Source organism: Nipponia nippon, unplaced genomic scaffold (assembly GCF_047370975.1).
Source record: "Nipponia nippon isolate SJK-2023a ecotype South Korea unplaced genomic scaffold, ASM4737097v1 scaffold_1, whole genome shotgun sequence".
Taxonomy (NCBI): domain Eukaryota; kingdom Metazoa; phylum Chordata; class Aves; order Pelecaniformes; family Threskiornithidae; genus Nipponia; species Nipponia nippon.
This window is the reverse complement of record NW_028262290.1, coordinates 662,196-685,580: the sequence shown is the minus strand read 5'-3', so window position 1 is coordinate 685,580 and position 23,385 is coordinate 662,196. Positions and strand designations below refer to the sequence as shown.

Below are 23,385 nucleotides of genomic sequence, written 5' to 3'. Positions count from 1 at the left end.
AGCCTCGCCGCTGCCGGCAGGGACCCCTGCAACCGAGTGAGCCGTGCAGCGGTGTGAGCACATGAGCACGCTGCTCCAGGAGCACGTACTGCTAGAAACACAGCAGGGTGCAGCTGGACAGACAGCCGTACGCCTCTGCCTGGCGAGCGTGCCTCGTGCTGCCCGGGAGCGCCGGAGTCACGCTCGGTGCTGAGAACAGGAGCCAGCCCCAAGCGTCGGTTGTCACTGACCCCGTCGCCGGTCCCTCGTCCTGCGCAGGTCCCAGGGGCTGCTGCGAGCGGGCAGCGGGGTGGAGCGGTCCCCGTGCCTGTGGGGCCTCCTGCCTCTGCCTGGCAGCCCCTCAGGGAGCCGGCGGCGGCTGCGCCGTTGCTCTTTGCTGCAATCTCCTTCCCAGGTGAGGCAGCAGCTCCAGCCCCGGCAGACACGGTGGCTGCAAGCTCGTGCCTGGCCCAGAGCTGGCAGCACTGCACGGGTGGCGTGGCTGCCTGCGGCGAGGAGAGCGGTGGGCATCGGGCATCTCACTGCCATCACCTGGGGCCGTGCTGGGGCATCCCAGGGGCAGGTGGCTGCAGGGCAGCCTGCACCGGGCTCCCGGAGGCCTCTTGGATAACGGCTTTCCCGCTGCCAGCCACAGGATGAGGCTTCCAGAGCCAATATCCCCGTGTCTGTCTGTCTGTCTGTCTGTCTGCACGAGCCTCAGCTGGGCAGCTGCAGAGGGCAGTGACCCAGGGGAGCTCAGCCCGCAGATGCAGGGGCTCTGCCGGCTCAGTCCCAGGTGGTCCAGGAAGCCGCCGGGGTCTCGGCCGTGCCCCAGCAGCACGCAGCCTCCAGCCAAGCGCAGCACCGGCTTCCCAGGACTGGGTCAGCCCTTGCTGGTGCTGAGGGGAAAATTCCTGCCCGGATCCCCGCAGGGGTTGCGCACGTCCTGCGCTGACTCTGCTCGGAGAGCGGCGGATGGGTCCGGGCTGGCCCCAGGGGCTCCTGCCGGCTCTGCCTTCCTGGGGCTCCAGGCGTCGGTCGGTGGGAGGCTCCGTGTCGTTTGCAAGTGTTTATGGGGACCAGATGGTGCTGCGGGGCGAGGGTGACCCCTGACTGCGGGGTGTACGGGGCACAGGTCGCCTTCACACCTTCGTCCCTCTGTGGCTGTAATTGGGGAGGGGGTCTCTGCCTTCTGCAACGTGAGGGCAGCTGGGAGAAGGAGGGCCCTTGCTCCCCGCTCCTGCCCGACCCCGCCAGCCCCGAGGAGCAGGATGCGGCCGGTGCAGGCGAGGAGCAGGGGCTGGCGCTGGGGAGCAGGCAGGACCACCTACCTGCCCAGCGTCTGCCTGACCCCTGCCCGTCGGGTCGCATCCTGCCCTCATGTAGCTGCAGGGGCTCCGTGCCCAAGGTACGCCGTGGCTTTGCTGTCAACGGTGCTGAGTCTGGAGGCCTGCGTTGCCCACAGAAGTGCCCAATCGCCACCGGGACCCCCTCGGTGCTTTGGTGATGTGCCGTGGCTGCGAGCGCTGCCGCCGGTCTGTGGGTTGAGCGAGAGCAATTTTGTGACCGGGTTTGAATCTCCCACCTTTGCCGAACATCCCCTCGCTCCTGTCCAGGGGGGTGCAGAGCGAAACCTCCCCATCTGCCCCCTCTCTGCCTGTGGGCTTGGCATCAGGCCCCAGCTGGAGCCATCCCCAGGGCCCAGATGCGCTGGGGCAGCAGGTCCCGATGGGGAGCCAGCGGGAGTCCGGAGCCCCCTCAGGGGCTGGTTCCTGCCCCCAGCCGCCGGTAAAGGGAAGCAAAGCAGCTCCCATGTTTCCTCCGTCCGCAGCCTCCGTTGGTCCAAGGACGGCAGCAGGTCAGGGACAGGTGATCTCCGCAGCACGTCCCCATGCGAGCTGCTCATGGGGATGGGGGCAGCCGTCCCCCATGCTCCCCACCGGTGTCAGGGACAGGAGATGTGGAGCCCAGCAGCATCCCTGAAACGTGCCCGCGGTGCCGGCTGGCCCGCTTCACCAGCGCACCATGATGCCAGGAGCTGCTCCTGCTCCAGAGCTGCAGGACCCGTGGCCACGTGCAGACCCCGGTGGCCATGGGGCCAAGGGGAGGGATGAAGCCACCGGTGCGTTGGGGGCAGCTGCCTGCTCCCGGTGCAGGCAGCCAAGAAAGGCAGCGGCTGGCCGGGTGTGCGTGTGCCTGCACGTGCGTGCGTGCGTGTGCAGGGGGAGCAGGCCTGGCAGCTGGCGATCGGAAAATGTGAGGCACGCTCCTGTCTGCGGGACGGACGCAGGAATGTGCTCAGCTGCGGCTCTGCTGACCGCCCGCAGCCCCCTGCCCGCGCGCTCCAGCAGGCAGCTGAAGCCTGGCTGCAGCCAACGCCGTGCTCCGGTGTTCCCGCTCATCAAGCCATGAAAAGGTCTTTAAACTCTTCCTGCTGCGGTAAACGAGCCCAGGCGCTGCTTACCTTGACGCTTGCGTCCTCCGCCCCGAGCGCGGAGGAAGGGGCTGCCCGTCCCCTAACGAAGCGCAGCTCAGGGCTGCCCACGGTCGTGCAGGGCGCTGGGGTTGGAGGCGTGCTCGCAGCCAGGCCTCCTCACCCCCCTGCAGCTTCGGGGTTCAGTCAGTGCCCTCCCAGCCTCCCCGGTCCCGGTGCACCCCTCTGCAGCCTCGTGCCGCCCCGGCTGCCTGCAGCACGTGGGTGCCGGGGCAGTGCAGCGCGGCAGCGGGCATCAGCAGCTTGGGGTTTGCTTCGCTCCCGCTGGGAGGGCTTGGGGCATCTTCACCGCGAGCCGCAGGCAGAGCACCTGCCTGGGCACCGTTGCTGCTTTGCAGTGCCTGCAGATGGGCAAGGGGAGGCAGCAGGGTTCAGCCCCTCTGTGTCAGCCCATATCTGGGTGCCCCCCGCTTTTTACCCCCCCCAGCACCCCGGGGTGCATCTGCTTGAACCGGTGTCCCCTGCCCTCCCCTCACACCTCTTCCCTCCGCTCCCCTCCAGGACATTCGCAACACAGTGGGCAACATCCCCATGGAGTGGTACCAGGACTTCCCACACATCGGCTACAACCTGGAGGGCAAGAAGATCTACAAGCCCATCCGGAACAAGGACGAGCTAGACATGTTCCTGGAGAAGATGGAGAACCCCGACTACTGGTGAGCACGTCGGGGAGGGCCGCGTCGGTGCACGGTGTGACGTGCTCCCCACCTGGAGCGTGTGTGTCCACACACGTGCACACCAGGGCGTGAAACACCCCAACTCCCCGGAGCCTAGGGCTGTAGAGTACAGACTGGAGACCTCGAGGTCTCCCGGTGTGACTCCTGGCGTGTGGCTCCGGGAGGCCGGGGCTTCAAGGTAGTGGGGCTTGTACCACCGTCGGGGACGGATGCTGCAGTCCAGCCCTAACCCTGTCCCATCTGGTTCCCTGCAGGCGAACGGTCCAGGACAAGATGACGGGTGCAGACATAAAGCTGACAGACGAGCAGGTGGACCTGGTGCATCGGCTCCAGAGAGGGCAGTTTGGGGATGTCCACTTCAATCCCTACGAGGTAGGGTCGGGGTGCACCCTCTGCGCTTGCTCCGGGTGCTGGGTTGCCGCAGGACGGGCAGGGGCAGCACAGCTGCCACTGCCACACGGGTCTGTGTCTCCCCAGCCAGCCGTTGACTTCTTCACCCACGAGGTCATGATCCACCCAGTGACGAATCGCCCAGCGGACAAGCGGAGCTTCATCCCCTCCCTCATCGAGAAGGAGAAGGTGAGAGGTCTGACGGCTCCTTGGGTGAGCTGGGAGCACAAAGCCAAACTCTGCTTGTGGCTGGAGCCCCCAGGCAGCCAGCAGCGCTGAAAGCTGGTGACTGTGGCTGTTCTCCTGTCCTCAGTCCCTCCTGTCCCTGCCGTGGCCCACCCACCCCCACGACTGTTCCTGCTGCAGCAGCTTGTGTCCACGTGTAAACCCGTGCCAAGTCCTCCAGTGCTGTGCAGCCCCCCCGGGCTCCCAGGGCTGCAGAGTTGCACCCGGCAGCTTTCATTTCCATCCTCACATCCCACACCTCCTCCTCCCCAAGCCTGCAGAGTCCTGTGGCTCCTGGGGGTGACCTCTCCTTGCCCCACAGGTCTCCAAGCTAGTCCACGCCATCAAGATGGGCTGGATCAAGCCCCGTAAGCCCAAGGACGACACACCTACGTACTACGACCTCTGGGCTCACGAGGATCCCAACTCCATCCTGGGCCGCCACAAGATGCACGTCCCAGCCCCCAAGATGAAGCTGCCCGGGCACGAGGAGTCCTACAACCCCCCACCCGAGTACCTGCTCAGCGAGGAGGAGGTAAGGGGGGGCCGTGGGCCGGCAGGAGCCACAGGGCAAAGCACTGGGCACACGGGGAGCTCAGTAGGTGCCGGGGCCGGGGAGGGCAGCGGGGGAAGTCGCACCCTAGAGACCGCGTTGTGTCGAGATGAGTCGAGACCTTGCAAGGAAAATGAAAGCAAAGGTTCCTCAGCCCCCTGAATAAAAAAAACCCAGGGTGAGGGGTGTCCCTGCGACAGAAAGCTACAGCCTCCAAGCGAAGCTGCTGCGGGGTGTCCGCGGGCGGGGTTCGTCCTGGCACGCTGCGTCCAGAAGCACGTTCAGCCCAGGGGCTGGGGGGCAAAAACAGGCAGCAAAACCCTGGCAGGCTGAGGAGGGCTCGGCTGGAGGCAGACAGGGAGCGTTGGGGCAGAGCGGGTAAGCGCGGTGTCTTGCGGAGTGGCGTGGTGCTGGCCGGCGAGAAACCAGCGTGAGGATGGTTCTTGCTGGGCTCGTGGGGATGTGTCGGGGCTGGGGCAGCGGCACCTCACCATCCGGGGGTGCCGACCCGGGTCCCCTCCGCCCCGCAGAAGCTGGCCTGGGAGCAGCAGGAGCCAGCCGAGCGGAAGCTGAACTTCGTGCCCCAGCAGTACCGGTGCCTGCGGGCGGTGCCTGCCTACTCCCGCTTCATCCACGAGCGCTTCGAGCGCTGCCTGGACCTCTACCTCTGCCCGCGCCAGAGGAAGATGCGGGTGAGGGCTTCCCGTACTCCCCCCCACCCCCCCCCCAGATGTCCTGGGGACGTTTCAGACTGGCCTCTGCTCGAGCCTGCGTATGCCCCGATGCCACCCGGATGGTCAGGGGCCCGCGATGCTCTGGGGCACAAACTGCTGCTCCTAAAGGCCTCTTGCCCCTCACCTACCCGCAGTGCCGGTCCCAGCTCGCTGCAGAGCTCCTGAGCTGGGACAGGGCTGTGCCCATGCTCGCAAAAGTGCTGTCTTGTGACCCCCCCCCTCTGGCTCAGAGCCCCACGCCCGGGCTTTCCGACCCGAGCCTGCCCTGGAGCTGCGGGGCTGTACGGCCTGTGCACGCCGGGCACCAGCACCGGCGCCGGGGGAGTGCTGGGGGGCCGAGGTGCAGCCTGGGTCTGGCTCACCGCCTGCCTCTCACAGGTCAATGTGGACCCGGAGGACCTGATCCCCAAGCTGCCGAAGCCACGGGACCTGCAGCCCTTCCCGACCACCCAGGCCCTGGTAAGTGGATGCGCGGAGCCGGGGGGGCTGCTGTGCATGCCCTTGGCGGTGGGCTGTGGCCAAGGCAGTCCTGGTGAGACCGGGCATGCCCACGCACCCATAACGGCTGTTCTGGGCACAGCTGCTGCCTGCTTTCCTGGAGGGAGAGAACCTGCCCTGCAGCCCCTGCTGGGCAGAGCCAGGCGGCAGCGGGGTCCTGCCCGCAGCGGGTGAGGCAGGAGTGGGACCAGTGCCGTTGAGGATGGGCAGAGCAGGGGACCTGCCCCGGGGAAAGAGCAGGGGCCCCAGGTCTGCTCATGCAGGGTGGCTGGCGGCATGCAGACCTCTGCTGTCCTCTAGACACAAATGACCCCAGGCCCCCTCTCCCCGCTTGAGGAACCCGGGGCCGGGCAGGGACGTCCCCACAGAGGAGCCGCTGGGCTGCGTGGGGCCCTCACCCGCCTCCCGTCTCCCCCCCAGGTCTACCGCGGGCACACCAGCCTGGTGCGTTGCCTCAGCATCTCTCCCAGCGGGCAGTGGCTGGTGTCAGGTAAGGATTCGCCCCCCAGACCGAGGCATTCTGGACACGCCGGGCACTGCTGGCCTGGCCCCAGTGCCGGAGCTGGTCCCAGTGTCACCCCGTGCCAGTGCGGGGCTCGGGGCAGCCAGGCTGCCACCCTGCGTGCGTTTGAGAGCTGGGGTTCCTGTGAGTGGTCAGGCGCCTGCCAGCCCCCTCCACCGGTGCACAGCTGTGGGGGAAGCCTGGCAGGAGGCTGGGAGCATCCCTGGGAGTCCTGCGGCTGCCCAAGACAGCAGCGCGTGTCCCCCAGCCTGCGGGAAGGCGCGTTGCCTCCAGAAAGCTCCGTGGGTTTTTCCAGCCGCTCTCGGGACCCCACCCAGGAGCCTGCGTCCCTCCCGCTCAGCAGTGGAGAAAGTGAGGCTGGAGGAGTAAACGCGGAGCCCTGCGCGGCCGGCCGGAGGCTGGAGATTGAGAGCAGATGGCAGTTTAACAGCCCACAAAGGCACATGTGCTTTTTATAGCGCTGGAGTTTCCAGGCTGCCAGCTCCCGGTGGCCGCGGTGTCGGTTGGTTGCACAACGTGGAATTCCTGGCCCTGGGCTGGGAAAGTGGCTGAGATCAGGCGTTAAAAATAACCCGACCTGCGGGGACGCGCGCACACCGCCGGCTACCTGCTCCCGCCACGCCTGCCCGTGGAAAAGCCTGCCCGGGGAACTGCCTGCCTGGGGAGCTGCCTGCCTGCATCTCACAGCTAGACGGGGCCGCACCATGCCGTGCCGAGCTGAGCCAGGCATCCTGCCAGCACAGCAGCTGCGCCGGGAGCTGCGCGCATCAGGAGGGGGACCACGGGCACAGACGCGGAGCTGGAGGGAGCAGGATGGGGGCCTGTTCTCTCGGCAGCAGCCCCCGGTCACGTCTCGCCTTCGTGGTGCTGGAGCTGCTGTCATGCAGAGAAGCTGCTAGGGAATCGCGGGCGCTGGGGCGCTGCTGCGTCCCTCTTGCTGCTCCCAGTGCTCCTCCCCAAAGGCTGTGGGCAGGGGCAGTGCTGTGGGGCTCGGGGCTGCTCTCCCCTCTGGCTTGGCGACGTGCCCCGGAGCCCCGTGCCGCTGAGCCGAGCCGTGGCAGCCCCCGGTGCAGCATCCCTGGGGGGAGCCGTGCCTGGCCCTGGCCCTGGCCCTGGCCCACCCCATCCTGTCCCGCAGGCTCCGATGACTGCACGGTGCGGTTCTGGGAGGTCTGTACGGCTCGCTGCATGAAGACGCTGCCCGTGGGCGGCGTGGTGAAGAGCGTCGCCTGGAACCCCAACGCCACCATCTGCCTGGTGGCCATCTGCGTGTGAGTGTCCCAGCGTGGCCTTCATCATCCTCCAGCCAGGAGCTCCCTGAGCTGGAGCAGTTGCTGGATTTCCTCTCCCAAAGCCTGTCCAGCCTCCGAGGAACACCTGCAAACTTGTGGCACCCCCAGCAGCGAGAATGGCCGCACTGTGGTGTGCAAAGCCACCTCTGCTCGCTGTGACCCTGCCTCCCGCTTTGTTTGGTGGCCCTCATTCTTCTGTGGAGACACCAGTCAGTCCCCACCATCCTCCCCGGGGCATTCGGGCTATGACCGAGCTGCCCCAAGCTCTCCTCTCTTTGCTGGCCTACAGAAGGGCCTGGCTGCTCGCAGAGTCCCACACATCCCTCCCCGTGGCCCTGGCCCTGGGCTGGGGCCATCCCCTGGCAGCGTGGGGCTTGCAGAGGGGTTTCCTCTCCTGGGCGATGCCCTGACCCATACACTCGTCCCACACCGCAGGGAGCAGTCGGTGCTGCTGGTGAACCCCTGCCTCGGGGACAAGCTGCTCTACGGGGCCACCGACCAGCTGCTCGAGTCCTACGTGGCGCCGGAGGAGGAGCGGGTCCAGCCCGTGCAGTGGGTGACAGCCACCATGGAGGAGCACGGCAGAGGCGTCCGGCTGGTGGTCCAGCACAGCAAGGTGGGGACGGGGAGGCCCCACGGGAGCCAGGCTGGCCGGGGGGCTGCTCCCTGGGGAGGCGTGGGGCAGTCCCACCGATGGGTCTGACCCGTGGCTGCCCCGCTCTCCGCAGGCCGTGAAGCAGGTGACCTGGCACGGCAAAGGCGACTACTTCGCCAGCGTTGTCTCTGACAACAGCAACATGCAAGTGCTGATTCACCAGACCAGCAAGCGCTGGAGCCAGAACCCCTTCCGCAAGAGCAAGGGGCTGGTGCAGTGCGTGCTCTTCCACCCCATCCGGCCCTACTTCTTCGTGGCCACCCAGCGCTACGTCCGCGTCTACAACCTCCTCAAGCAGGAGCTCACCAAGAAGCTGATGACAAACTGCAAGTGGGTGTCCAGCATGGCCATCCACCCTGGAGGTACGTGGCCTGCGTGCTCCCCAAGGAGCTGCTGGGTCTTGTAAGCCAGTAGGGAGCGTCCTGCTCAGCCAGGCTGCCAGTGGTGCAGGCAGCGCTCTGGTTGCTGGCAGGACACCGTGGGGTTCGCGGGCAGCCCCAGTAATGCCCTGTTCCCTCTCACAGGTGACAACATCATCTGCGGCAGCTACGACAGCAAGCTGGCCTGGTTTGACCTGGACCTCTCCACCAGGCCCTACCAGCTGCTGCGGTGAGCCCCAGGCCAGGGCCAGCCTCTGCACCCCACTAACCTGCCGGCAGCCCCCCGAAACCCCACAGCTTCCCAGGGCTGTTCCCTCTCCTGGGACCTGGCAGCAGGATGGAGCCCGTCGGGGCTGTGCCAGGAGCAGCCAGCCCTGCCCAGCGTGTTGGTGTCTCACAGCTCTCCTGTGCCGGGGTGGGGGACCGTGCCCACAGCTCTCCCAGGGCTCAGGGCAGGGCAAAGCCTCTATGGCTGTAGGTGCTGGGCTGGTTTGAGCTGCCCACAGCAGGTCCCAGTCTGTCCCAGTTGCCCTCTCCCCTCCTATACATTCACAGCAGAGCTTGGGGTCCCTAAAGCCTGGCTGTGCGCAGACCCGGGTGCCCCGGCCAAGGGGCAGGACAGGGGCAGAGCGGCCACCCCTTGCCCTGACATCGCACCCGCCGTCTTTGCAGGCACCACAAGAAAGCGCTGCGGAGCGTGGCCTTCCACAAGCACTACCCGCTCTTCGCCTCGGGCTCGGACGACGGGACCGTCATCGTTTGCCATGGCATGGTCTACAAGTACGTGGTGGGGGAAGCCACGGGGGTTTGGGGTCAGCTCCCCTCTCCTCTGGCAAGCTGCGGCACGGCAGAGGCGGAGAGGAGCTGCTGGGCAGGGAGGGTGCGGTGCTGCCTGCGCCTTGAGGGGAGCAGCGCTTGTGGGGTGACTCTGGGGATGCCCCAGGGAGGTCGGAGGGAGGGAGCCAAAGCCCGGTGTTGACCTGTCTCCTCCACCGCAGCGACCTGCTGCAGAACCCACTGCTGGTGCCTGTGAAGGTGCTGAAGGGCCACGTGCTGACGTTGGACCTGGGCGTCCTCGACGTGCTCTTCCACCCCACCCAGCCCTGGGTCTTCTCCTCCGGTGCCGATGGCACCGTCCGGCTCTACACATAGCTGCTGCCCAGGGCCAGCGCACCCCCAACCCAACACCGGTACCCTGCGGGCGAGGGGCAGCGCTGGGACCACCGTGCTCTGCCAGGAACATCACGCCCGCTCCTGCACACCGACTCCTGAGGCCTTTCTCATTAAACTCTTTTGGATACAATCCTGCGCCGCTTTGTCCTGCATTGCTGGCTCAGTCTGCGCCGGACCGAGGCCGTGGGGACGCACGGATCCCCCTGCCAAAAACCCGCTCGGTGCTGCTGCCTCCCCCAGCCCAGCGCGGCGCCCTCCGGCCGGCACGGCTGCCCTTCCCCACAGCTCTTGCGGTGTTTGCTATCGCTGCCGGGCCCTGGAGCTCACCACGGCCTGGCCAGGAGAGCTGCTCCCAGACAGCGGTATTGAGCAGGCAGGACCTGTCCTGCCCCAGCCCCGGCTGACCCCCATCCCTGTGGGGAAGCCACCCCGCCACGGTGGCTGCATGCTGGAGCGCTGGAGCTGGGCTGCGCATCGCCGTCCCTCCCTCCCCGGGTACCCCAGCTGGAGGGAAGGGCGGTGGGGCAGCGGAAGGCTGGGATGGAGGGATGGAAGGGTGGGCAGAAGACGGGATGAAGTTGATCTTGGCCCTCCCCAGGGTCTCCACTTGCCCCCGCCAGCTCCAGCCGACTCACACCCCCCACCACCATGGGGGGCATCACCTGATGCCTGCACTGGTGCCCCCGGCCGTGGGCACGTCCCGCAGCGCCTGGCCCAGCCCCGTCCTCACGGTGGCTCCTGGGCTGCAGCAGGTCCCGGCCCCATACCCGGGCTGGGGACATGCACCAGGGCTGGCACGGGACCCGCTGCCAGAGCGGGGCTGGCATGGGCCGTGCAGCCACCAACGGGAACCCCGGCACCCCCTGCCCCACAGCTGGTCCCATGGGCACCTGGTGCAAGGACACGGCGAGCAGCCAGCCCCAGCCGTGCCCAAAAGGCATTAGGTCCCCGCCCCCAGCACCCCTCTAACCCCGGCATCCCCCTCCATAGTCCCCAGGGTCACCCCAGGCGGGGGGCAGAGCCCTGGCTGCCCCCTGCCCGTGGTCCCAGCGGAGGATCCCCACGTGCTGCCCTCGGCACCCTGCGGTCCGGCAGCCACCGTGAGCTCATCCCGCGCATGAGCTCAGCACTGGCCTCAGGCCAGGATGGCCACAGGAACCGGCCCTCCCCGCCGCGGGCCTGGGGGGGATCCAGCCGGGACCCTCTCTGGTCCAGGCACCCACGTGGCTGGGGGCTGCCGGAGCCAGCGTGCCCTCCCCAGCACGCAGCACCCTGCAGGACCCCGCTACAGGGTCCCGCAGCGCCTGCGCTTCTCCCAGAGCGGGGCCACGGGCCAAGGCTGGCACCAAACGCAATGCAAAGGGCCCACCGAGGGCTTCCACTTAACGAGGCGAAGGAGGCTGGGGGGTCCCCCCGGTTGCCCCCGCGATTGCCCACCACCGAGGAGGGGTGGGAGGGCCTGGCACAGCCCCAGCCCGGGCGCAGCCCAGCTCCCTGCCCAGTCACCCCAGGAATCCCCCCGCCAGCTGGAGCTGAACAGCGGGGAGGTGGGGAGAGCCTTCAGAGCCGTTTGGGCCCGGGGAGCCGGCAGGGCTGAAGGGCTCTCCCACCACAACGGAAAGGCCCCGGCAGCCACCCAGCCCCGTGCAGAGGCAGCAGCCGAGGGAGCACCAGAGCCCACGGGCACCGCTGTGCCATGCCAGGGCCAAGAGCTCCCAGGACACCTCCTGCCACCAAGCCCTGAGTAGCCTCTCCCCCCTCCCTGCAGCACTGGGCACGAACCACCCCTGCCTCTCTCACAGCAGCTCTTGTTCACTCTGAGCCCTACTGACGCTGGGACTACCACTGACACTGCAAGCCCTGCTGGGTGCAGGTGTCACCGCTGAGTGCTGAGGAGGAGCACTGCGAGGAGGATGGTGCCAGGTCACGCTACGGGACCGCTGCCACCCCACACCTCCCTTGGCTGCTTCTGGTTGCAGAGAAAGTGCCCGCAGAGGCACCTGCCCACCCCCCATATCCCATACAGCCCCGCAAAGGAGCCCAGGGAGCAGAGCGGGGCCAGGAGCAGCAGGGACTGGAATAGGATCAGAACCTGAAGGAGAAAAAGAACCCAGCGATGAGCAGAGCAGGGAGCTCCAGTGCAGGGCCAGAAACCCGTGACAAGGAGCAGGGGCAGCTGGGGCACCACCAGCGCCATGCGCACGGGGCAGGACCAGCTCAGGGGGACCCCGGGAGCAGAGCCAGGGCCGGTGCTGGGCTTCCCCTTCGGCAAGGGGGAGAAGAGACCCAGCATCGTCCTCCAAAGGGGACCCCTGCTCAGCCGGCGCCCCCAAGCCCCCGCCATGACCCGGCTCACAGGGCCGTGGGGGGCCACTCCTCCCCTTCACCCCACCACAACGCTCGAGGAGCAAAGAGCTTTATTTAAAAATACGTTTATGTACACGTGTGTCGAGAGGACGGTGACATTCATCGAGTAGGGCCCCAGGGGGGACAGAACCCCACATTCAGCATCGGGGAGCAGCAGGGGGGACGAGGGGCTGGAGGCAGCCGGGGGGCTCAGGCTCGGTCCTGAGTGGGAGCCGTGCGGGGAGCCCAGGGACGCTGCCTGCCCGCGGCTCCACACGCTGCCACCCACGTCCCCTGCCCAGGACCCTTATCCCATCAGTCAAGCAGGACCCCACGCAGCAGCCCGCAGAGAGGAGCCGTGTACCCACCGTGTCCTCCGGCCGCTGTAGTGCCATGGCCAGACCAAGCCGGTCCTGGAGGGGGGCGGTGGAGGCGCGGGGCTGGGCGGGCTCCCACCGGCTGGCGAGAGCAGAGGAAGATGATGGGGCTGCCGCAGAGGCCGGAGAGCTGGGCGCCAGGCGGGTGCTCGATGGAGGAAGACGTGGCAGTGCCCGTGGGTGCCCCGGGCCATGGGGCTCGTGGCGAGGAGCCGACCCAACTATTGCTGTGGTGGAGGCGGGGTGCCCCGGGGCTCACAGGATCCTGACGAGGCGGCCCAGCGTCTCTGCCACCTTCACACGGACAGCGGGGATGGGGTCCTTCAGGAGCAGGTTCAGAGCTGGAAGGAGCAGAGCACAGACATGGCAGGGGCCATGGGGCCACGGCCACCCGCCCCTGGCCCCAGCCGCATCCTGGCTTCGCTCCGTCACACGAGGAAGGAGAAACTCCGCTCCAGTCCCAGGGATGCTGGGCCCCTCTGCCAGCCCTGTGACACGCTCCAGGGGAGAACAGGGACCCCAAGTCCTCTTCAGCCCCCCAGGAGCCCCCAGCGCTGCAGCCCAGGGGACCATGGCAGCAGGGCAGTGCTGCGGAGGCTGCTGGCCCTGCGCCCTGGGATGGGGAGGGCTCCAGGGCTGCAGCTGGTGGGGCTCCTCCTGCGCCACCCTGGGGAGGGGAAGGGCCCCGGCGTGGGGGTCCGGGGCCAGGGAGGGGAGCGGAGCCAGGAGCTGAGCCCCCGGGGGCCCGTGGGGCTGTGCAGACGCTCGCCAGGCCAAGCCTCCCCTATCAGCACGATTTCCTAATGCCTGGAACAGCTCCCGGTAGTAAGAAAACAATCCAGGTAGTTTTTCCTAGCAGTAAAAGTATAATAATATTTTTCCAGTAGCTTGTTTACCCGGCGCAGGCGAGCCCTCGCCTCCCTCCTGATCCCCCCTGCTCCCGCGGGGAGCCAGGCTCCCGATTTACGTGCCCGCTCGCGGCATCCTCGTGCCTGGCCGGGCCCAGCCACGGGGGTGCCCCGGGGCGGGCTGTAACGCCGAAGCCCCCCCGGACCCCGCGCGGCCGAGCCACTCAACACGGGAAGCTCGCGCAACCCAATCCAGGCCCGCTCGCTCCAGCGATTACTCACACACGGGCAGATTATCTTTCACTTGTTTCAAACAGACAGGCCTCTTTCTTCTGGAAGGGCTCAGGGAGCCAACGGAAAGATAGTTTTTCCTTTTTTAGTGTTTTTTAAGCTCCCTTGGAACAATCCAAAAGTTTCCATGCATTACTATATACTATGAGGTCACTAGTGACAGGGAAAAAATCCCTGAAATCCAGGAAAATTACTTAACTCAGCTCCAAAATGCCACCAGCTTCAAGTCGACTTTTTATTAGCCCTTCATAACGAGCCCTAACTCTGCCTTTTAACGGTTAACACGTTACAAACAAACGCTGCGAGTCCCCTCCTGCTCACGCTAAGCCACTGCAAATGCCCGCTGAGCCGCGGGCCAAGGACCAGAGCTTGCGGCGCAGCCTGGTGGGGCCGTGCTCGGATGCGGGCAGAGCCCCGCTCCCGGCTGAGCTGCAACCTCGGCCCCGGGACGCCCGCGGGGTGCAACCCAAATGCCGTCCCGGCATCCCCACGCCGACTGCTCGGCCCCTCGCAGCACCTTGGCTTTCCAGCCCAGGCCCCCCCCGTGTCTGCTGCCCGCAGGTGCTGGGCTCGCCCTGGCCACAGCTCTGGCTTCACGGGCTGACCGTGAGGTCGGGGACATTCCCCGTGTCCCCCAGCTCACCCAGGGACACAGCCAGGTGCTGCTGGGGGCAGCGCTGGATCTCGCCGCGCCGGCGCATCCAGGAGGGAGGGGATCCCATTGCAGCCTCGTCCCTCTGCGATGGCCTAAAGCCCCTGCGCTGTCGGTGCCCGGGGGCCCACGGGAGGCTGCCCCAGGCGCTGCCCACGCCCCGGCCCTGAGAGCCGAGCAGGAGCCTCAGGCACAGCAGCACCAGAGGCTGGGGAGCCCCATCTCGCAGGGCTGAGCTCCGGCTCCAGCAGGCAGAGGCGAGTCCCTGCTCCCCAGCAGCGAAAGCCGCGGGCGGCAGCACCTACTCACCCGAAATGAGTTGGTCCAGGTCCACTTGCTGACAGTGATCTTCGTCCACGTGCAGCACGAGGAAGCCTGAGGAAGAATTTCAGAGTCAGGGCTTGGTCTGGATCCACCGAGGAGCCCCACATCCGAGGTAACGGCGGCACGCCGCCGGACACCAGGTCGCTCGTCCCCACGTCAGCACGTTGAGCGGAGTCTCAATGGAAACCCCGCAACAACCACTCAGGTGCGGACCACCCTCGGTGTTGCACGCACAACTCTGCCCAACGTGCACCCTAAGGAGTCACCTGCCAGCGTTTCTGCCTCCCGCAGCGCTGGTAACTTGCCCTAAAGCAGCGCTGGGCACATCCGAGCGCAGTGCAGCCGAGTTCTGCGCTGAAAGCAGCAAAACCTCCCCCCACGCCCAGTCCTCAAGGGGTAAAAACAAGGCTGGGCGCTACCCGCCCTCCTCAGAAAGGAGGAACTGCAGAAGCGCCCTGAGCGGGGGGTACGGGGCCGAGGCAGCTCTTCTGGCCGTGCTGCTCGCCTCACCGTCACCTCACCCGCGTGCTGCGCCCCGAGCCTGGAGACCTTTACAGTGATGGACCGAGCTGGTCCAGGCCCCGTTACGGCACTGCCTGTGCAGCCCACTGCTGCTGCAAACCAGGGTCTGTACAGGCATTGCCTGCAGCGGGTGGTTGTCCAAACCATGGCACGACCTGGCCACGTGCCTTCCACCTCAGCTGGTCACGGCAGACACCGTGCACCCAGCCAGCATTAGTGGCCAGTGGCTGGAGAAAAGCTCCTGGGGCGCTGGCACCACCTGGGGCCATCGCAGGCGTGCCTGTCCCTGGGCCGGCGCACAGCAAGGCGCGGGTCGGTGCTCTGCAGGACAGGGAGGCACCGGATGAGCTGGCTGTTTCCAGCAGCCCTGCTCGTCTGCAGTGCCCTCCCAGCAGAGCAGGGATGGAAACCATTCCCAGGACAACAGGGACAGGTACGCACACCTTCTGGGGAGAGGACACCCACAGGAAGCCCGAGGAGCGGCGTGGGAGCCGGGCCCCAGCAGCCTTACCGATGAACATGGGCGCAGCTGCTCGGATGTCCACCCAGTTGCTCTTGAAGTAGAACAGGTTGGTTAAGATCAGGCGGTTCAGCATCTCTGGGTAGCTCTGCATCTAGGAGAGAAACAGCCGCCGAGGAAGTCACGCAGGACAGGAGACCGGCTGGCTGCAGCACTGGCACCATCTCCTGGAAGCCCGGAGCTCCTGGGGAGGTTGAGGTCAGGCCAGGACCACACCTGGGCTGGGGGGAACTGCCCTGTGCGGACGCAGGGTAGGGCCCCGAGGACCTCATGGACCAGCAGCCCCGGCACGAGCCCTGCCGGGCCGCACCGAGCCCCGCGGGCAGTGCCGGCAGCGATGCCACGGGCTTTGGCAGCCGCTTACCAGGTGTTTGCAGACGTTGTTCATGAACTCCCCGTAGTGCAGGCTCCTGTCCTCCCGCAGGTGGTTGAGGAACATGTCGCAGAGCCCCTCGCAGCCCATGTTGGGGCCACACATGCGCAGAGCAAACTTGCAGGCCTGCGGCACAGAGAGGGGAGGCTGCGGCGTGCACTCGAGAGCTCAGCACCTCACAGGATCCCCACGCTGAGGCAGAGGACCCCTGTTGCTGCCGGCCAGCACGGGCAGCGGGGCACTCACTTTGACAACCTCCGGCTTCGGGTCCTGGAGGTGCAGCAGCAGCGTCACCAGCCCATTCAGGATCTGCTCAAAGAAGACTTCGCAGTTGCCTTCACTGAACTTGGTCAGGTTGCCGAAGAGCACGATGGACGACTGGCGGAGGTCAGGCTGCTCCTGCGGGCAGGGGGACGAGCAGGGCTCAGCGGGAACCGACCCGCGCTGGGCATCTCCCGCCTCGGGGGACGCGCCTGGCAGCGCTGCTCCCACCGCCCACCGCCTCGCTTCTCAGGCTGGACGGCATCACAGCGGCAAGAGAAACGCTGCCGTCTGTCCCGAACCCTCAGCACCTCCCTCCCAGGCCGCCCTGGTCCTCAGCTGCAGGACCTCAGCTTTTTTTTTGGGGGGGGGAGGGTTTCAAAATCATTTTAGACGATTCTTCACCAGGAAATAACAAAACCACCCATGGGCTGAGCACGGGCTCTGTTGGGGGTGTAAATTCATTCCCTCCCACCTAATGACTCCACAAAAACACAGCTCCCTGCCGCTTCATCCCAAATTTCAGCCACCATCATCCCCGTTGGCTGCCGCTGGTCCAGAGCCCCGCACCAGCCGGCAGGGAGCACCCGGGAGGTGCTGGGGACCGAGGGTCTCCCTGCTGCACCCTCCAGCCGTCCGAAGCGGCAGAGCAGTCGCGCACAGCTGGGGAACTCCCGGCTGCGGTTCTGCTGGGGCCGGAGGGAGCAGCAGGGACGACACCCCCAAAGCCGGAGCGCGGGGCGCAGCAAGGGCCTGGCCAAGGGGGATGCTGCCGGCGGGACGGCAGCAGCTCAGCGCGGGAGCAGAGGACAAGGCTCAAGGCCAGGGACAGGCTGCAAGCTGAGCAGAAGCATCAAAGCATCGAGCTTCCCCGTGGTGATGCTGGAGGGGCTTTGGTGATGAACAGAGACTGCTGAAGGCAGCAAAACCCCCTGGGACAGACACCCACAGAGGACTTCCCTGCTCCCTGCGGCCTCGCTCCGCCCTTGCTCCTACCCCAGGGCACCCACGTAACCCAGGCTCTGGCTCAACCCTGTGCCCAGAGCTTCCTGCTACCCGGGGGAGTCGAGGTCCGAGCAGACAACGCAGCGGGTGCCTCTGCTTCCCAACCACGCCGTGTCCTTACGCAGCCTGTGCTGAGCTCCCAGCTGGGGCCGCGGCGCCCTGACCTCCTTCCCCCGGCTCCGCAGCGCTGCCTGCACCCAGGGACGTGCCCCGTAGCATCCAAGCAGACCTCTGCTCCTCCCGCACACATCCCCTGCGCTAAGCAGGCTCCGGCTCAGCAGACACACAGGCAAAGGCACGAGCTCAGCCTCCCTGGCACAGCCAGGGCGCTGCCTTACACTGTCGAAGAAGGGCCGGATCCTGATGGCGATGTGCAGCAGCATGGACTGGATGTCTCTCTCCTCCACGTGATCCAGGAGCTTGGAGAGACTGGACATGGCCTCCAGCGCAACCAGGTTGTGGGGGTCGTCTTTGTCATCCATGCCATTGACCATGGACGCCAGGAGCGTGGCCCCGTGCTTCCTCACCTGCAAGGGAAGCGGCGAGGAAAGCGGCCCCCGTGGGGCGAGCCTGGCAGGGACACGTCCCCTGGGTGCCCTGCAGCAGGCTCCTGCCCCACGCCGCGCTTCCAGCCAGAAAGAGCTGGAAGGAGACTTAAATTATGACCGCCGTGGGCAAAGCATCTTCGGCACAGGCCAGCCATCGCACGTGGTAACTGCTTACCGCAGTCACCGGTTCCCCTCCCGCTGGAACCATCAACACAGTATTTCACTGTGTAATTAGAGCTGGTGTATACACAGCAAAGGGGGAAATTAAGTTTGCATAAGCCACGTTAAGTCTGCCATCACTTAATTCTGAGCACTTGACTCTGCAAACTGCGCTGTGCCACCCAGCGTGGCTTGCAGAGCCCAGCTGGGAAGGGACAAGGACGGACAGATGGACTGCTGTCTCTGAGCCACCTGGGATGGCAGGAGCCTGCCCAGACCCACGCCTGCCCAGTCTCGCCGGGCTGGCATCACTCCCGGTTGCCCTAGCAGCTCAGGGACGGGAGCATCCGCAGCACGGCCCGGGAGGCAGCTCTCCTGATGGGCTGGAAACCCGGCTGTGCTCCGGCTGGGGTGAGCGGAGGAGACGGCAACAGCTCGTCCCTGCCATCACCCTCATTGCGTGGGCTCGTCGCCACCCTCCTCATCCTCGCCGGACTGTGCTGTCAGCCCTGCTGGTTTCTTGCTTCCCGGAGGCTGTGCTCCGGCTCGCGGAGCCCACAGTGCTGTTAGAGCAGCGGCTCTGACCGGGCTATGCCAGCAGAATGGTATTTTTAGTAGCTACTTATATTTTAGCAGCAGATCACGGCAGCGCGTTGTCTGTCCTGGGGCTGGCCCACTCGTGATCTCTTCCCAGGGTTTGGCACGGGCAAGCAGAGGAGTGGGGTGCCTGCCAAGCCCCCGCGCTGCCGCCGATCAGCCGTCAGGTGAGGAGAGCGGCGGGGTCAGGCTGGCAGCCCCAGGCAGCCCAGCGCTCCCATGCCCACGGGGTTTGCGGCATCGGCTCCTCTCCCAGGCAGGAAAGGGGGTTTAAGCCACTGTTTCCCAGCTGCAAGGTGCATCTGGGGCCTGGCGGGGACCAGCCGCCCCCGCGCACCCTCACGGCGAAGAGCGCTCTGTGCCTGCCCTCCCCGCGCCCCACTCCACGGACGCGCCTCCGGCACAAGCTGCTCCGACCGCAGCTTTGGAGAGCGCGGGTACCAACTCCTGCCCGCCTGAATCCCACCGGCGGGACAGGGAATCGCTTTGCTTTTAACGCTCCATTTGTCAGCCGGCGAAGCCACCGGTGCAGCAGGAAGGAGCGACGGGCTCACAGGTCTTGCACAGGCACGCTGCTGCTCCCCCCAGGCATGCCGGGCTTTCCTCCAAAGCCAGGCTTTTATAAAAGTGTCTCCTAACACAGCCAGAAGTGCACCAGAGCAGCCCGGCAGTGCCTTTAGACAGGACAGCGGCCACCTCGGTTTTGGAGGTGCCGTCACCAGGGCAAGGAGGCCACCAACTGTCCTGTCTAAAGACCCACTCTGCCTTTGACAAGCAGCATCTCCCGGTGCCTACCTGCTCCCTTCTCCCACCGGGCCAGGACTGCCAGGCCGAGCAGCGCGGAGGTCGCTCTCACCTTTTCCGGCGAGCCGGAGGCGATGTTGCCCAGCCCCCGGAGAGCCAGCATCCGCACCAGCATGCAGGCGTCCTTCTGCCTCCCCGTCATGTTATCCATCATGGTCTCCAGCAGGATCAGGTCATTCACCACGTTACTATTGAGGAGCTAAAGCAGAAGAGAGCCTCAGCATCGACAGGACAGGGGCCCCGTGAACCACGAGGGAGAGGACGGCTGCGGTTGGGATGCTCTTATTCCTTTACACCGGGAAAGAGCCCTGCCAGGCTCGCTTTGCCCCCCGGCTCCCCTCAGACCCTCGCTCCATATCCACGCCATCCAGAGACAGGGCTAGAGGAGCCCTCAGCTCCTGCACCCCGAGGCAGGCACTTGGATTTGGGGAACCTGCAATCATTTGTAACATGGAACTCGAGAAAACCGAGGACCCCAAGTTGGGAAGAAGTGGGAAGCCCAGGCGAGGACCCACAGCAGGGAGAAACCCACGAAACCTACACAAAAGCTGACTCCTTGCCCCCGAGCTCGCCGGCCAGGTGAGATGAGGTGGGCTATTTATGGAACACAGATAAAATTACATGTGTTCCTTTTCCGGGTTAAGTGAAGGTGGCCCGTCCACCTTGGCAGAGGCTGGTAAATTAACGTCTTAGATGGAAATTTAGGTAACGCGTCGGGATCTGAGCCCCATGCGCCCCTACGTACTATCATACCCTCCCTACCGCTTCACCCTTCCGCACAAGCTTTTGTCTGCCACAGGCACCCTCCAGTTTGGGGCCCGGTTCCTGCCGCGACAGAGAAAGAGGAGAAATCACGAGACGTAAGGAATGCTAATATCATTACATTCACAGGGTTTCCGTTAGGTGCACGTGGAAAATGGTACCAAGGCAATTATGAGCTATTGAAAGAACGGGGACTCTCTGGTTCCCGACAGGAAAAAGTCGCCCATCGTCTATCGAATCAGGCACTATTCTCATCTGTAGATATTGTGCCTATTTTTATAAGTCAGGCACGGACTACGGTAGGATCATAATGTCTTCGTGAATTGTAATAGTATTGATTGACTGCTAATAAACTGATTTCTTCTCTTTCTCTAAGAAGTGGGGGCATTTGCAGGGACGGAGGGCCAAAGCGCATCCCCTGGGCTGCGGAGCAGCCAGCGGCAGAGCAGGGGCACCCTTAGCCACCGTGTTCCCCGGAGCCGGCGAGATCATCCCCAGCGGCTGAGCAACGGCAGAACCGGAGCTTTTGGTGAGCAGCTCCTCGTTCCCGGAGCGGTGCTGGGAGGAGCCGGCCAGGCAGAGCCTCAAGGAGCCTGATTCAGGAGACCTGGCTGGAGGGAGACGGCAGGGCTGCTCTCCCGCTGACCCTCCTAACCGAGCCCCCAGCTTGCGGGGAGAGCCACGTACGGAAGCGGGATGTGCTCCAAGGAGCGCTGCTGGCCCTCCCCGATGGGGCCCGGCTCATCCTGGATGGATCAGGCTCCGCTTTATGGAAAGGAGGTTTATCCGCCGGCCGCAGCGGGGTCGGCAGGAGCCCAGTGCCGACAGGGCACATCTGGATTAACGACCACCAGTGCGGCTGCTCTGGGGTTTACCCCCTCTTGGGCAGAGCCCTGCTCTCTGCTGCTGCCCAGCCCCAGCGCAGGGGGTCAGCGGGGCCGCTCCAGGCTCCAGCCGCAGCGAGGGGTCCCCACGCTCACCCGCTGTCACCCGCCACCACTGCAGAGAGGCCGGGAGCCCCGGGGCTGAGAGGGGCCCCGCAACACGAGACCCAGCACCCCGGAGCCTGATCCACACACAGACAACCGTGGTGCAGGCACAGAGCTGGGGCCAGACACCTGCAGGCAGCAAGGACTGCCGGTAGCCACGTGCAGGCACCAACGGCACCCGCAGAGCTGCGCCGGGGTCCCAGGGGCTGGCACGGAGCCCCTGGTCCCACCGGGACAGCGCAGCGACGGCGATCCTGGGGCAGCGGCCGCACCTCTGCTGCCGTCCGGGGGCTCTGCGGGGGCCGGGCGAGCAGAGGCTGCCGCGCACCAGCCCCGTGCCCCTGTCTGCCTGCTGCTCCAGCCCAGTGGCCGTTCCCCTCCTCGCTTCCCCTCTGTCATCTCCGTCACTGGCACGGCCGAGAGAAAAGGGACTGAGCTCTCACCTCATCAGTTTTGAGAGAGGGAGACACAGGCATTTGCTTCCTTCCCCTCCAGCTCCACGGTGAGGCAAAGCTGCTATTTTAAACCCTTTAAGGATGCAGAGAGCCAACCACACTCCAAAACTAAAGCAGATTCTGGGACAGGCTCCAAGAGCCGGGCCGGCAGCTCCCCCAGCCAAACAGAAAATAAAAACAGTGCCTTAATCCCAGGCTGCTTAAGCAGCTGAGAATTTAAAAGGTGGTTTATAAGGGGGGATATAGTTCTGCATTGTTGGCATAAGGTGCTCCTTTATGTAACAAAAACTCCTCGAGTGGCCCAGGGCTTTAAGGTGGTATGTACGGAGAGATAGTGTTACAGTCTGCTGGCTGCGCTGCCGGCGAGGGGAAAGGACTTGAGTCACTTCATTCCTCGGGGTGGTACGTAAGGACGGAGTTACGGTTTGCTGGCTCATGGCGGTGATGTGTTCAGAGTTGGACTCCTGCAAGCGCTTCTCTGCCATCCCCTCTACCAGAGGGTCGGGAAGGCGAGGAGGGCAGGCAAAGCCTGCTGCAGGCAGAGCCCTGCTGCAGCTTAACCCTCATCCCGGCTGCTCTCCAGCCGGGCAGGGAAAGACAGACGGAAGGCCGGGAGCCAGCCTGCAGTGGTGGCTCAGCCGCGCTGCGCCTCCCCGCGACACCCCCTGCTCACCTCGGCGAAGAAGGCAGTGGTGGTGATCCTCTGGCTGTCGAAGACGCTGCTCAGCGTTGGGATGAGGTTCTTCACGATCAGGGGGAGCCGGGGGCCGGCGTGTCGCGCCATGGCGCTGCGAAGAGAAGCGGCAAGCGTCACCCGCACCGGGGGCTACAGATGGCCCCTGGACCCCGGGGGGCTTCAAGGAAGCTGGCGAGCCCCTTTGCCCGGGGTCTGCGAGCCGTGGGGCATCAGTGGGCTGCCACAACCTGCCTCTGCCGAGTGCCACCTCCTCCCGTGCCACAGGACAGGCAGCCACAGCCCAGGGTGCTTTGAGCACCGTGAGCGGCAGCGGGGCCACGGGCAGCAGAGCTGCCTGCGCTGCCCATCCTTCACGCCTCTGCGTCCTGCTGCTGCGCAGAACGAGCACGTTGACATCCAGGACACAAAAGCCAGTGGCCCTGGCCTGGCATCGTCCCCTCCTGCCACCCGCTCACCGGCGACGAAGCGCAGGGCAGGACCGAGCCCATGCCTGGTGTGCGCCGGGCACCCTGGCAGGACCCTGCTCTGATAGACTTTGGCCAGGGGGGACGGGTTTTGTCTTGGATGAGACACGCTCAAGTGTTTGGGAGGTTCAATAAAGCATTTTTGCAAATACTGGAAAATCCCAAACCGCTCGTCTCCTTCGCAGCCGTCCAAGAGCTATTAATGGCACTGGGTGGAGGGACAGCGAAGTCCCCGGCTGAACCAGGCTCCGCCGAACCGGACCATGGGCTGCGGCCATCCCTCGGCCTCGCAGCCTGACGCCAAACTCGCTGCCGCTGGCACGAGGTTGTGCAGCCGCCGCGGGAAGGACGGGCAGCTGCCAGTAAGCTGCCTACAGGGATTGGATGCTGCTGCAATACCCGATGAACCGCAAGCACATTTCAGCAGCAGCGAAAGGAAAAAAATTTCCATCCAAGACCTTCTGGTGTCCGTCATACCTTGGTTAGACGGGACCAGCGAGCCTGAGCCCTGACAGGAGCACAGCGAGGCAGCTGATAGCAGGCTGACATGCCTGAAGAGCTGCTGCACAGCAAGGGGCACACCAGGGAAGCGCGGCACGGCAGGCGCCCCGCGGCGGGACCGACGGCAGGCACCCCGCGGTGGGACCGACGGCAGGCACCAGCTGCATCCAGCCCCACCGCGCTGCCAGGAACGCAGCTCATCCCCCGTGGGCTCCCCACCCAGGCTGCTTCCCGCGAGCTGGGGACAGAGCTGGCCACCCCACGAGGGGCAGCAAGGCAGAGCCCCACCGCCAGCCCTTGGCGATGCTGTGGGAAGC

The 23,385-nt window shown here is 65.7% G+C and overlaps 2 protein-coding genes across 8 annotated transcripts in view; one reads left to right on the top strand and one right to left on the bottom strand.

The window, feature by feature from the left end:
* The window catches only part of BOP1 (BOP1 ribosomal biogenesis factor), a 68,729-nt gene extending 59,021 nt beyond the window's left edge, over nucleotides 1-9,708 (top strand). For both annotated transcript variants that reach the window (XM_087732056.1, XM_087732144.1), the window contains 13 exons: nucleotides 2,975-3,129; nucleotides 3,405-3,522; nucleotides 3,628-3,729; nucleotides 4,088-4,300; nucleotides 4,849-5,010; nucleotides 5,431-5,511; nucleotides 5,971-6,040; nucleotides 7,212-7,344; nucleotides 7,801-7,981; nucleotides 8,094-8,382; nucleotides 8,545-8,629; nucleotides 9,073-9,180; nucleotides 9,399-9,708. In XM_087732056.1, the coding sequence (XP_087588182.1) occupies nucleotides 2,975-3,129; nucleotides 3,405-3,522; nucleotides 3,628-3,729; nucleotides 4,088-4,300; nucleotides 4,849-5,010; nucleotides 5,431-5,511; nucleotides 5,971-6,040; nucleotides 7,212-7,344; nucleotides 7,801-7,981; nucleotides 8,094-8,382; nucleotides 8,545-8,629; nucleotides 9,073-9,180; nucleotides 9,399-9,552 (1,851 nt within the window). In that variant the 3' untranslated portion in view covers nucleotides 9,553-9,708. The remainder of the gene's footprint in view (nucleotides 1-2,974; nucleotides 3,130-3,404; nucleotides 3,523-3,627; nucleotides 3,730-4,087; nucleotides 4,301-4,848; nucleotides 5,011-5,430; nucleotides 5,512-5,970; nucleotides 6,041-7,211; nucleotides 7,345-7,800; nucleotides 7,982-8,093; nucleotides 8,383-8,544; nucleotides 8,630-9,072; nucleotides 9,181-9,398) is intronic.
* Nucleotides 9,709-11,973: 2,265 nt separating this feature from the next.
* MROH1 (maestro heat like repeat family member 1) overlaps nucleotides 11,974-23,385 on the bottom strand; it is a 56,189-nt gene continuing 44,777 nt past the window's right edge. For 5 of the 6 annotated variants that reach the window (XM_087731338.1, XM_087731484.1, XM_087731420.1 and 2 more), the window contains 8 exons: nucleotides 22,080-22,194; nucleotides 19,253-19,399; nucleotides 17,431-17,619; nucleotides 16,073-16,225; nucleotides 15,818-15,952; nucleotides 15,445-15,547; nucleotides 14,397-14,462; nucleotides 11,974-12,637 (listed from right to left, as the gene is read on the bottom strand). In XM_087731338.1, the coding sequence (XP_087587464.1) occupies nucleotides 12,552-12,637; nucleotides 14,397-14,462; nucleotides 15,445-15,547; nucleotides 15,818-15,952; nucleotides 16,073-16,225; nucleotides 17,431-17,619; nucleotides 19,253-19,399; nucleotides 22,080-22,194 (994 nt within the window). In that variant the 3' untranslated portion in view covers nucleotides 11,974-12,551. Of the gene's footprint in view, nucleotides 12,638-14,396; nucleotides 14,463-15,444; nucleotides 15,638-15,817; nucleotides 15,953-16,072; nucleotides 16,226-17,430; nucleotides 17,620-19,252; nucleotides 19,400-22,079; nucleotides 22,195-23,385 lie in introns of those variants that run through there. The other variant, XM_087731716.1, reaches the window with a different exon arrangement.